This window comes from Salmo trutta, chromosome 2 (genome assembly GCF_901001165.1).
Source record: "Salmo trutta chromosome 2, fSalTru1.1, whole genome shotgun sequence".
Lineage (NCBI taxonomy): Eukaryota > Metazoa > Chordata > Actinopteri > Salmoniformes > Salmonidae > Salmo > Salmo trutta.
In genome coordinates, this window is record NC_042958.1 from 61,336,102 (window position 1) to 61,349,720 (window position 13,619).

At 42.5% G+C, this 13,619-nt stretch overlaps 1 protein-coding gene and 1 long non-coding RNA gene across 2 annotated transcripts in view; one reads left to right on the top strand and one right to left on the bottom strand.

Annotated features, from left to right (window-relative positions):
- Window positions 1–1,687: 1,687 nt before the first annotated feature.
- The window catches only part of ift140 (intraflagellar transport 140 homolog (Chlamydomonas)), a 63,614-nt gene continuing 51,682 nt past the window's right edge, over window positions 1,688–13,619 (top strand). The window contains exons 1-5 of the mRNA XM_029709903.1: window positions 1,688–1,855; window positions 2,406–2,571; window positions 2,854–3,075; window positions 6,527–6,648; window positions 7,677–7,819. Coding sequence (XP_029565763.1) covers window positions 2,425–2,571; window positions 2,854–3,075; window positions 6,527–6,648; window positions 7,677–7,819 — 634 coding nt within the window. The 5' untranslated portion in view covers window positions 1,688–1,855; window positions 2,406–2,424. The remainder of the gene's footprint in view (window positions 1,856–2,405; window positions 2,572–2,853; window positions 3,076–6,526; window positions 6,649–7,676; window positions 7,820–13,619) is intronic.
- Window positions 9,706–10,396, bottom strand: LOC115159885 (uncharacterized). The gene is made up of 3 exons (XR_003868960.1): window positions 10,213–10,396; window positions 10,016–10,135; window positions 9,706–9,918 (listed from the first exon to the last, which is right to left on the bottom strand). It is a non-coding gene; the product is annotated as an uncharacterized LOC115159885 (long non-coding RNA).

A 13,619-nucleotide genomic window follows, 5' to 3' on the forward strand; every position in this document is an offset into this window, starting at 1 on the left:
AATTCTAGGAACAATAACGAGGCCTGCGTCTTGTGACCGTAGCCTACGTGTAGGTATGTACAGCAGGGCAAAATCGGAGAGATAGGTAGGAGCAAGTCCATGAAATGCTTTCTAGGTTAGCAGTGAAACCTTGAAATCAGCCCTAGCCTTAATATGAAACCAGTGTAGAGAGGCTAGCACTGGAGTATCAAATGATCAAATGTTTTGGTTCTAGTCAAGATTATTTACACTAACTGAGTGATTTATCCGGGTAGCCGGAGAGTAGAACATTGCAATAGTCTAATCTAGAAGTGACAAAACCATGGATTAGCTTTTCTGCATCATTTTTGGATAAACATTATCAGATTTTTGCAATGTTACAAAGAAAAAAGATGCCCTTGAAATATTATTGATATGTTCGTCAAAAGACAGATCAGGGTCCAGAGTAAGTCCGAGTTCCTTCACAGTTTTATTTGAGACAACTACAACCATCAAGATTAATTGTCAGATCAATCAGCTGATCTCTTTGTTTCTTGGGACCAAGAACTAGCATTTCTGTTTTGTCAAAGTTTCAAAGTAAAACATTTGCTGCCATCCACTTCCTTATGCCTGGGACACAGGCTTCCAGGGTTGGCAATTATGGGGCTTCACTATGTTTCATCGAAATGTACAGCTGTGTGTCCTCCGCATAGCAGTGAAAGTTGAAATTCACCAAGAGGTAGAATTTATAGTGAAAAAAGATTTGTCCTAAAACGGACCCTTGACGAACACCGAAGTGTACAATTGATTTGTCAGAAGACAAACCATCCACAGAGACAAACTGACATCTTTCTGACAGATAAGATCTAAACCAGGCAATAACTTGTCAGTGTAGACCAATTAAGGTTTCTAAACACTCCAAAAGAATGTGATGATCAATGGTGTCAAAAGCGACACACACACACACACACACACACACACACACACACACACACACACACACACACACACACACACACACACACACACACACACACATCTATATGTTGAAGTGCAGGCTTTATTTGACACGTTTCATGGCTCTTACAAAGCTCACAGAGCGTGTTTAGGAGCACGTGTCTAGGAGCGTGTCTAGGAGCACGAGGACAAATGCAGAGCCTTGGTTTGACTCCATTAAAAGGTAATTTACCACATTCACGAGAGCAGTCTCAATACAATTTGGACAAAGCTTATAGCAAATAAAGTTAAGGGGGTTCAGGATTTATTACTACTACTTTTAGTGAGGTTGGTACACAATTGGAGGATAGGGAGCCATTTATTATATTCAACACAGGAGGGCCAAGCACAGGAAGTAGCTTGTTCAGTAGTTTAGTTGGAATAGGGTCCAGTAGGCAGCTGTACCCTATTCCACAAAGCCACATTCGATAACTGTGATTTACTCTCTCTAATTTCCGTAACTCCTCCTTGAGCTGTATGACATTTGATGATGATTTGTGATTTGTGAAAGGGTTAGAAAGCCTGGACAGGGTTGGTGTTTGGGTGGTGTAGTGGGGGGGGGGAAATTGGTGTCTATGGCTCTGTTTCAGTTTCTGAGAGGAACAGGACTAATGAAGATAATTTAATGTAGGTAGGCCGTGACTGGCCTTATACTCCAGTACAGTAGGTGGCTGTGAATGCGTCTTTAAGGTTGGATGCGATCTGCCAATCCAATATCAAAGAAGAAGAACTCATCCTTGCCCACCCTTTCCGATGAGGTTGTCGGGGTAACTAGAAAGGACGCTTTTTATCCCTCACACCGCAGCAGAGCAAAACCACAACACTGGACTTTTGCCATTTATGTTGTTACGATTATTTACAATTTTTTTGGACTGCACATAGCCAGAAGAAAGCTTTTCAGGTAACTTCTCTATTCTCAGCATTTGGAACTCTAAATCCCTCGTAAATTGTAGCAAGCCGTTTTAATGCTAACGGGAGCTAACCATGGCATGCTATTTTTTGCAAAAGGCCCTAATGGATTAACGTTAGCTAACGGTAACTAGCTAATGCTAGCTAGCTGGTAGCTAATGTTGAGTTAGCATAGCAAAGATACCAAGTGAGCTAGCTTGTATTTTGTTGTAACTTTGACCAATAAATATCCACATAAGTCACAATTAACTAGGCGACCCAGTTGTACGGACTTGTCCGTTTGAATTAGCAGTTAGCTAACGCCAGCTACCCAAATGTCAGAGTGCTAGCTAGAAACTGCTGGAATGATCAAACGTTAGCTAGCTAATTTACTTTACAGCAGCGGTGGCTAATCTGTTGGTTGTTTATCTGATAAAGTCACTTGATGCAACACATACATTATATTTTACAGTGTAAGTTTTCTTGGGACCCCTCTCCTCATCATCCTCCATTCCTCCTCCTAATGTTCCTCTTCCTCCTTTTCTTCCGCCTCCTCTCTACAGATAAGGGGGCACCGGGGACATGGCGGTGTACTTTGATCACCGTATCGAGGCCCCTGAATCAAGTGGGGGCCCCTCTCAGGTGGCATGGCATCCCACTCAGCCTGTACTAGCAGTGGCCTCCAACAGCCCCACCACCGGGGGCAACATCGACCTTTACCTCCAACAGGTGAACCCCCTCACCACACACTGCAGTTAGTCAGAGTTGCACCCATCCTGTCCTCAATCTGTAATTGACCAAATTATGCTATAGACTGACTGAATTGCCACATCAGACATCAGTCTATAGCTTCATGTTTATCAATTGCAGAGGGGAATTATAAACCCACTGCACTTTGCCTTTTTGAAGACTGTTTTTATCCCAATAAACACTTGAAGAGTGGAGAAGATGTAGACAAGTATGAAACTGCTACTAATGCATTGATTGAACTGCTCTCCTGTCATCATGTAGGGGGAGCACGTAGGGAGCTGCCACGTGGACCGTCCCTTCCAGCCCACGGTACTGCGTTGGCACCCCACCAAGCCTCTGCTGGCTCTGGGCTGGGAGACAGGCGAGGTGCTGCTGCTCACACACCCCTCTGGAGAGCAGACGCCGCTGCCCGCCACACATACTGCCTGCATCACCCTGCTGGAGTGGAGCAGCTCCGGCAGCCGCCTGATCACCGGGGATCAGGTGAGTGGGTGTGAACACACAGACAAGTAGACACACACACACACAGACTACTAAGCATTTGAAATACACGCTAGAATATCCAAAGTAGTGAAGATATTTTCATAGTCCTCAGTCTTTGGGCTATTCCATGTAAAAGTCAACCTGAGCATGCACAAATAAAGTTAGTCATTTCCAAATGAAACCACATTCAGAATTATCCTTAAAGTCTATATGTTGAAGTGCAGGCTTTATTTGACAAGTTTCGTGGCTCTTACAAAGCTCACAGAGCGTGTTTTTCCACCAACAGCTATTATAGTTACACAGATGAGATGTTAATGGAGCAATACAGACCAAATTGAAGTGTCTTTTAGTTTGCGTGTTCTACAGTCTTGTAAAGATAGGGGGGTGACTGAGACATGCAATGTAACATCCATAACGATTTTTTACTTTGGATCATCTTAAAACAGTCTCTGTAATGCTAACTTTCATCAAAGTTTTATATGGTCTATAATTGGTTTCTCTCTTCTCATTGTCAGTATCCTTTTTCTGCGGTATGATATCCATAACATCCATAACGGTTGTGGATGTGATGGATAATGATGTATTTATCTTAGCTTCAGAAGCTTGTGCTTGTTCTGGATTTTATTCTTCAGTCTTTCCCTGAAGCAATTGTTGCATTTTTGTGTTCTAGCTACGATTCTCTTGGAAAAATACATGCTGAAATGCATTTCTCATATATGGTAGTACTGTTTTTTTTTTAGATAGAAAGACGAGAAGAGTGTTTATCAACGATCTGTGAGTAGTCCTGGAGTGTCATTTTTAAATGAAGGCCCATCTATTTGTAGTATAGGCACATGTACATTTGAAGTCGGAAGTTTACATACCCCTGAGCCAAATACATTTAAACTCAGTTTTTCACAATTCCTGACATTTAATCCTAGTAAAAATTCCCTGTCTTAGGTCAGTTAGGATCACCACTTTATTTTAAGAATGTGAAATGTCAGAATAATAGTAGAGAGAATGATTTATTTCAGCTTTTATTTCTTATATCACATTCCCAGTGGGTCAGAAGTTTACATGCACTCAATTAGTATTTGATAGCATTGCCTTTAAATTGTTTAACTTGGGTCAAACGTTTCGGGTAACCTTCCACAAGCTTCCCACAATAAGTTGGGTGAATTTTGGTCCATTCCTCCTGACAGAGCTGGTGTAACTGAGTCAGGTTTGTAGACCTCCTTGCTCGCACACACTTTTTCAGTTCTGCCCACAAATTTTCTATAGGATTGAGATCAGGGCTTTGTGATGGCCACTCCAATACCTTGACTTTGTTGTCATTAAGCCATTTTGCCACAACTTTGAAAGTATGCTTGGGGTCATTGTCCATTTGGAAGACCCATTTGCGACCAAGTTTTAACTTCCTGACTGATGTCTTGAGATGCTGCTTCAATATATCCACATAATTTTCCTACCTCATGATGCCATCTATTTTGTGAAGTGCACCAGTCCCTCCTGCAGCAAAGCACCCCCACAACATGATGCTGCCAGCCCCGTGCTTCACGGTTGGGATGGTGTTCTTCAGCTTGCAAGCCCCCGCCTTTTTCCTCTGAACATAACGATGGTCATTATAGCCAAACAGTTCTATTTTTGTTTCATCAGACCAGAGGACATTTCTCCAGAAAATACAATCTTCGTCCCCATGTGCAGTTGCAAACCGCAGTCTGGCTTTTTTTATGGTGGTTTGGAGCAGTGGCTTCTTCCTTGCTGAGCGGCCTTTCAGGTTATGTCAATATAGGACTCGTTTTACTGTGGATATAGATACTTTTGTGCCTGTTTCCTCCAGCATCTTCACAAGGTCCTTTGCTGTTGTTCTGGGATTGATTTGCACTTTTCGCACCAAAGTACGTTCATCTCTAGGAGGCAGAACGTGGCCCCTTCCTGAGCGGTATGACGGCTGCGTGGTCCCATGGTGTTTATACTTACGTACTATTGTTTGTACAGATGAACGTGGTACCTTCAGGCGTTTGGAAATTGCTCCCAAGGATGAACTAGACTTGTGGAGGTCTACAATTTTTTTTCTGAGGTCTTGGCTGATTTCTTTTGATTTTCCCATGATGTCAAGCAAAGAGGCACTGAGTTTGAAGGTAGGCCTTGAAATACATCCACAGGTACACTTCCAATTGACTCAAATGATGTCAATTGGCCTATCAGAAGCTTCTAAAGCCATGACATAATTTTCTGTAATTGTCCAAGCTGTTGAAAGGCACAGTCAAGTTAGTGTAAACTTCTGACCCACTGGAATTGTGATACAGTGAATTATAAGTGAAATAATCTGTCTGTAAACAATTGTTAGAAAAATATTTGTCATGCACAAAGTAGATGTCCTAACCGACTTGCCAAAACTATAGTTTGTTTACAAGAAATTTGTGGGAGTGCTTGAAAAACAAGTTTTAATGACTCCGACCTAAGTGTATGTAAACTTCCGACTTCAACTGTATGTTGTCTCATTTGCATATTTTGTTACAATATTTCAGGAACATTTTAATACAGAAAAATCTGGTCTAAATTCAAATGGTGAAGGTTAATTTTGATATATAAAGATATAAAAATAACTTATTAGGGTGTGGTGCCTGGCCTTGTATATTATTCAGGCTACCTGTAGTTATGCAATGATAAGGCACTATGTCTTCTTCTCACATTTAAAAAACCTTCCAAGTGACAACAAATGTATTATGATCGATTTTTCTCAAGATATCTTTAAGATTTTAATGTCTATTTCAGACTAACATCATAACGGCGGGGGGCGGCAGGTATCCTAGTGGTTAGAGCGTTGGGCCAGTAACCAAAAGGTTGCTGGATTGAATCCCCAAGCTGACAAGGTAAAAATCTGTCGTTCTGCCCCTGAGCAAGGCAGTTAACCCACTTTTCCCCGGGTGCCGAAGACGTGGATGTCGATTAAGGCAGCCCCCCGCACCTCTCTGATTCAGAGGGGTTGGGTCAAATGCGGAAGACACATTTCAGTTGAATACATTCAGTTGGACAGCTGACTTTTCTTTCCCCCCTATAACATCCATAAAAGTTGTTTTTCCTCTAAAGTAATAAAGGAAATGACAGTCTTTTCAAAATGATGTTTTTTGTGTTCAGCCATGTGTTCAATCCATGTTTTGACTTAAGATTTAAACCTTTGCTAAGATGTTCAGTTTCCTCAAAAAGCTTGTCCATTTCATGTAACATCTGTAACGCTTCTTATTTGCTTTATTTCTACAACATGTCAATGTATATAAGTCCGTTTTTAGGGGTATACACTCCCCCCAAGGGGACCTATAGACACACAAATCAAAAGTTTCATTTATATTTTGTTTGTCCATTCTGTGAGACATTAAAGTTGCGATTTTTCTTGCAAATGTAATATCCATAACGCTGGAATCGCCCATTTGGCATGTGTGTTTGAATGTGCTGTCGTTGATCTGTGTAGATGGGAGTTCTCGCGTTATGGAAGGTGGACGCCCGAGGAAGACTACAGGGAAGTCACATAGTGAAGCACGACTACACCAAGCCCTTAACCTACTGTATCTTCAGACCAGCACCTCCGGGAGAGTGAGTTACTAGAACCCTATAAATACCTCAAAAGGTTCTGAGTCAGAGCAGGCTATTCTTCTGCATAAACTCTTGACAAAGAGATGCCTCAGTTGATATGCTGCAATGGTCCCTAGTTACATTAATCTGCGGGTAGATTTTTTTTCTTGCGCGGGTGGACGGGAGACCGGAACATAGTTATAAATAATTTGTACACTGCAAATTGACCTCAAGAAGCCCAAACAGATATACTATTTGACAAAAACAGAATCATTTCAAACCTTGATTACATTGGGATACAATCACATATGCATCTATATGTACGCGTGGGAATAGTTGAACAGATTTCCCTAAATTAAAATGACTTTGATCTGAGTTCCTGGTGATTTAACAGTCCTTTATGTCCAACAACGAAAATTATATTTTAAGTTTTTATTTTATTGCTCAAAAAACTTGGATGGCCAAATAAAATCTACATTTGGCCAGAGAGCCGCCTATTGGGGAACCATGATATACTGTATGTAGATAAATATTTTAGAGTCCATGTGGTTTTATGCAACTAGTCAGTGTTATGTTTAGGTAGGACAAGTAATTGTATCCATATTATCGCTGTTGCAAAATTATCTTTGGTTGTCAATCAATGGCACTGACACTGTCTCGCCCTGCAATTAAGCATATAAATGCCAAGTGTAAGTTAAGCCAGGCACTGTCTCCCAAATTATTGGTCGGGACCCAAACCCACTGGTGCATTGCAGTTGTTTCTCTTGGGTGTTTCTCAAGACTGGGTCCTAGCTAGAAAAATGGTTTTGCTTATTCACTGGGTCAGAATGATTAACATTTGAAAGACCTTAGCTGTGCTATTTTGCCAACTCCTATGTCCATTGTCACATCATTTTTTGGCGTAACAATGACCATAGGAGTTGGCAAGACTGCACAAACAGATCTGGGATTCAGGCTAGTGTCAGTGTCACAATGCATAGTTTGGAAACCATTCTACTAAGATCCTGTCCCAGTGTATGATGCTAACTGTGTTTGTGGTCGGTTCCAAGGGATGTGGCGATGCTGGCGCGGGCGGCAGTGGGCGGGGACGAGAGTGCCCTGGACATGTTCAACTGGAGGAAGGCTGGGAATGGACCACCGCTCAAGATGGGCCCTCAGGAGGGACTGGTGTTCTACGTTGGCACGGCAGACGGTTAGACGCTCTCAAACTCTGTTTTTACCTGCGTTGTTCTCCTACGTGTGTGTGTTGTGTGTGTGAGAGAGAGAGAGAGACCTCTCGCCTCTGGGCCTGTAGAGGAATTCCTCCAAACCAGGCACTCAACGGTTAGAGTGTGTTTAGCTTTTGTGCACTGCCCACAGGGATGCAAAGTAGTCACATTTCAGCGAAATTCGCTGTATTGAATCCAAATTAGGTGACCTATGTGTTTTGTGTAGATCCGATGAGAAAAGTTTGGGCGGGGGGCTTTGGATGACTACTGGCTGTATGCGAACGACTGATGCGCGTTTGGAGCAATACTGACTGTATCCAGGGCTCACATAACAACAGAATGCAGCACGCGACTGAAGAGACAACCAATTTGCTAGTTACAGCATCAGCGCGCACTCTGGAAAGACAGCATAGAGTGAAAAGGCAATTTGTGTCCATACCTTTGCGTCCCCTGAACAATAACGAAGAGGTAGGTGAGAAGCCTGACCACGGAGATGGGGGTGAGAAGGTGATGAAGCGTACTTTATGAGTTGTAACCGAAAAACAACTGGCATTTGGAAAATTTGATGTGAGGAAGAAAGTGTGGTGGAACAAGTATTGTTAGCATTGTTAAGTAACTTATCTTGCTAGACCAAGGTAAAGACAGTTTCAGGTTGGATATTCGACAGATATTTGCCTGTAGTTTTCAGTTAACAGCAGTTAGGGACCGTCAACATAGTGACCAATCCATTTTTTTACATTTCAATAGCTCATTAACCATTACTCCTAACACTTTCAAAACTGGTTGTAGCTAACCCGATGGCATAGACACACATTGCACACCCTTTAGTTTGTCCATTTTCATCTCACATGATTTTTCATTAATTTTTCAAAATGTAAAATTTCAATCGCACCTTGGTCATGTGACTTCTAACAAGTTTCAGAATATCCACTCAGTGGGCCTACACATTGCACACCCTTTAGTTTGTCCATTTCCATCTCACATGATTTTACATGAATTTTTCTAAATTCAAAATTTCAATAGCTCCTTGGTCATGTCCGCTGACTACCCTTCTATATTGCACACTCTTTGTTTGTATACTGTAAAATCACACGGTGTAACGTACATTTTTCATAGTTTCAAATTTGAAATAGCTCCTTGGTCATGTCAATTACACACCTAAGAAACATGCAGTGGATATACACCCATATTGCATAACCTCTAGTCATGTATCTTCTATATTGTTGTACATTAATATTAGTTAGACAATTCGGGGGTTTAGTCCAGTGTTGTGTTGACCCTTTTCTTTAATATTTAGCTACAATAATTGGTAGTTCTAAGTACTTATTTTCCCTGTTTTTTATTTTTATACAGTATTTAACAGTGGTACACAATAGGAGAGAGACATATAATCTCCTTTCGTCATTAATATCAACCATAATGGAAAAGGGCAAAGTACGAGAGTCATGTTATTAATTGTCCAAAGCAGGGATGGAGAGTGAGCTAGTAAGGTAGGCTGCAGTGGATTTGCTGGTCAATACAAATACTGAACATGTAACCACAGTAATGGTGGCCAATAAATCAATGAATAAAAATGTAATATTGACAAATTAAACAGAAATGGTAGACCTTTAATCTTTTCTAACATGTCAACAGACACTTAACTTCAATTAAGTACAAAACATTTCAGTGTTAACTTTCTCTTTATCCCTGGTTGATGTACATTTCAGAGCCTCTTCAGTGTGGATGGGGTATAGCATACATTTTCAACAACAAAGACTGCACTTCCAGTTTGTGTTCTTTACTCTGTTGAACTATTTTGTCTTCATTCCTAGGCACAGCACATGGAACCATCGTTGGCATGCAAAACATTCAATCTGAAACAAAGCGTAACACGTTATAAATAATGTCAAATATCAATGCAGTATGACAAATGACGAATTAGCTATCCATTGTGTTATATCATAAATTGTCTTACATGCCGTCACTGTTGTCAAAAGATTATAAACATGTTAAATAAAGTTACTAACCCAGTCAGCCTTTGGGCCACATCCAGGTTCTTTATCAGTGGCACACATGAAGCAGTTGTTGGCTTTGTTGAACTCTGAAATCATAGGCATGAACCGAACATATGGCTGTCCCATACAACTACATAAAAATAAAGAATTTACATTTACTTTGAATTAAATGTCATTACATACCAGACATTTTTAGTATATCCTCAGCCATTTATTTTCGCGGATGCAAATGGACGTTTTTGAAGGTTCCATATCAATTTGGGAGGGGATGTTGGGGAAGTTCTCTGCAACTTCCTTGGCCATCTACACCAAAAAATAGTTTTTGACCTAATTTTCACATAGCAGCTAACCATTCATTATTGAAAATATAACTATCAAACCTGCATTACAAAGACCCCACAGCTGAAGGTGTCCTGCTGCATGGTGTGAGTTATTTCCCCTCCTTTCCACTTTATGTCTGCCCAGTCGTCTTTTCCATGGCAGGATCTTCTCATTTTGAAGTATTCTCTTTTTTTATGTAAAAATAATGGAATTATGATTAGTTATAGGCAAATGAATACACAGGCCAAATTTGTATGCTGTTTTCCTTATCACTATAATTTAGTAGTAATTTATTAGTAGAGGTAATTTCCTTTATTCCCCATTCTACACACAGCCTAAATTATAGGATCTGAACCATTTACAGGACAATAATAAAAGTAGCAAATAGGATCCAACCCTATCACAGAGTGAATAAATGTAGAGCTTTTGTAGACTTTAAGAAAAAAATATATAAGTGACATATATATATATATATACAGTGAGGGAAAAAAGTATTTGATCCCCTGCTGATTTTGTACGTTTGCGCACTGACAAAGAAATGATCAGTTTATAATTTTAATGGTAGGTTTATTTGAACAGTGAGAGACAGAATAACAACAAAAAAATCCTGAAAAACGCATGTCAAAAATGTTATAAATTGATTTGCATTTTAATGAGGGAAATAAGTATTCGACCCCCTCTCAATCAGAAAGATATCTGGCTCCCAGGTGTCTTTTATACAGGTAACGAGCTGAGATTAGGAGCACACTCTTAAAGGGAGTTCTCCTAATCTCAGCTTGTTACTGTATAAAAGACACCTGTCCACAGAAGCAATCAATCAATCAGATTCCAAACTCTCCACCATGGCCAAGACCAAAGAGCTCTCCAAGGATGTCAGGAACAAGATTGTAGACCTACACAAGGCTGGAATGGGCTACAAGACCATCGCCAAGCAGCTTGGTGAGAAGGTGACAACAGTTGGTGTGATTATTCGCAAATGGAAGAAACACAAAACAACTGTCAATCTCCCTCGGCCTGGGGCTCCAAGCAAGCTCTCACCTCGTGGAGTTGCAATGATCATGAGAATGGTGAGGAATCAGCCCAGAACTACACAGGAGGATATTGTCAATGATCTCAAGGCAGCTGGGACCATAGTCACCAAGAAAACAATTGGTAACACACTACAGATCCTGCAGCGCCCGCAAGGTCCCCCTGTTCAAGAAAGCACATATACATGCCCGTCTGAAGTTTGCCAATGAACATCTGAATGATTCAGAGGACAACTGGGTGAAAGTGTTGTGGTCAGATGAGACCGAAATGGAGCTCTTTGGCATCAACTCAACTCGCTGTGTTTGGAGGAGGAGGAATGCTGCCTATGACCCCAAGAACCCCATCCCCACCGTCAAACATGGAGGTGGAAACATTATGCTTTGGGTGTGTTTTTCTGCTAAGGGGACAGGACAACTTCACCGCATCAAAGGGACGATGGACGGGGCCATGTACCGTCAAATCTTGGGTGAGAACCTCCTTCCCTCAGCCAGGGCATTGAAAATGGGTCGTGGATGGGTATTCCAGCATGACAATGACCCAAAACACACGGCCAAGGCAACAAAGGAGTGGCTCAAGAAGAAGCACATTAAGGTCCTGGAGTGGCCTAGCCAGTCTCCAGACCTTAATCCCATAGAAAATCTGTGGAGGGAGCTGAAGGTTCGAGTTGCCAAACGTCAGCCTCAAAACCTTAATGACTTGGAGAAGATCTGCAAAGAGGAGTGGGACAAAATCCCTCCTGAGATGTGTGCAAACCTGGTGGGCAACTACAAGAAACGTCTGACCTCTGATTGCCAACAAGGGTTTTGCCACCAAGTACTAAGTCATGTTTTGCAGAGGGGTCAAATACTTATTTCCCTCATTAAAATGCAAATCAATTTATAACATTTTTTACATGCGTTTTTCAGGATTGTTTTGTTGTTATTCTGTCTCTCACTGTTCAAATAAACCTACCATTAAAATTATACATTTACATTTACGTCATTTAGCAGACGCTCTTATCCAGAGTGACTTACAAATTGGTGCATTCACCTTATGATATCCAGTGGAACAACCACTTTACAATAGTACATCTATATCTTTTTTTGGGGGGGGGGGGGGTAGAAGGGTTACTTAATCCTATCCCAGGCATTCCTTAAAGAGGTGGGTTTTAGGTGTCTCCGGAAGGTGGTGATTGACTCCGCTGTCCTGGCGTTGTGAGGGAGCTTGTTCCACCATTGAGGTGCCAGAGCAGCGAACAGTTTTGACTGGGCTGAGCGGGAACTGTGCTTCCGCAGAGGTAGGGAGGCGAGCAGGCCAGAGGTGGATGAACGCAGTGCCCTTCTTTGGGTGTAGGGACTGATCAGAGCCTGAAGGTACGGAGGTGCCGTTCCCCTCACAGCTCCGTAGGCAAGCACCATGGTCTTGTAGCAGATGCGAGCTTCAACTGGAAGCCAGTGGAGTGTGCGGAAGAGCGGGGCGATGTGAGAGAACTTGGGAAGGTTGAACACCAGACGGGCTGCGGCGTTCTGGATGAGTTGTAGGGGTTTGATGGCACAGGCAGGGAGCCCCGCCAACAGCGAGTTGCAGTAATCCAGACGGGAGATGACAAGTGCCTGGATTAGGACCTGCGCCGCTTCCTGTGTGAGGCAGGGTCGTACTCTGCGAATGTTGTAGAGCATGAACCTACAGGATCGGGTCACCGCCTTGATGTTAGCGGAGAACGACAGGGTGTTGTCCAGGGTCACGCCAAGGCTCTTAGCACTCTGGGAGGAGGACACAATGGAGTTGTCAACCGTGATGGCGAGATCATGGAACGGGCAGTCCTTCCCTGGGAGGAAGAGCAGCTCCGTCTTGCCGAGGTTCAGCTTGAGGTGGTGATCCGTCATCCACACTGATATGTCTGCCAGACATGCAGAGATGCGATTCGCCACCTGGTTATCAGAAGGGGGAAAGTAGAAGATTAATTGTGTGTCGTCTGCGTAGCAATGATAGGAGAGACCATGTGAGGATATGACAGAGCCAAGTGACTTGGTGTATAGCGAGAATAGGAGAGGGCCTAGAACTGAGCCCTGGGGGACACCAGTGGTGAGAGCACGTCGTGCGGAGACGGATTCTCGCCATGCCACCTGGTAGGAGCGACCTGTCAGGTAGGACGCAATCCAAGAGTGAGCCGCGCCGGAGATGCCCAACTCGGAGGGGGTGGAGAGGAGGATCTGATGGTTCACAGTATCAAAGGCAGCAGATAGGTCTAGAAGGATGAGAGCAGAGGAGAGAGAGTTAGCTTTTGCAGTGCGGAGAGCCTCCGTGACACAGAGAAGAGCAGTCTCAGTTGAATGACCAGTCTTGAAACCTGACTGATTTGGATCAAGAAGGTCATTCTGAGAGAGATAACAAGAGAGCTGGCCAAGGACGGCACGCTCAAGAGTTTTGGAGAGGAAAGAAAGAAGGGATACTGGTC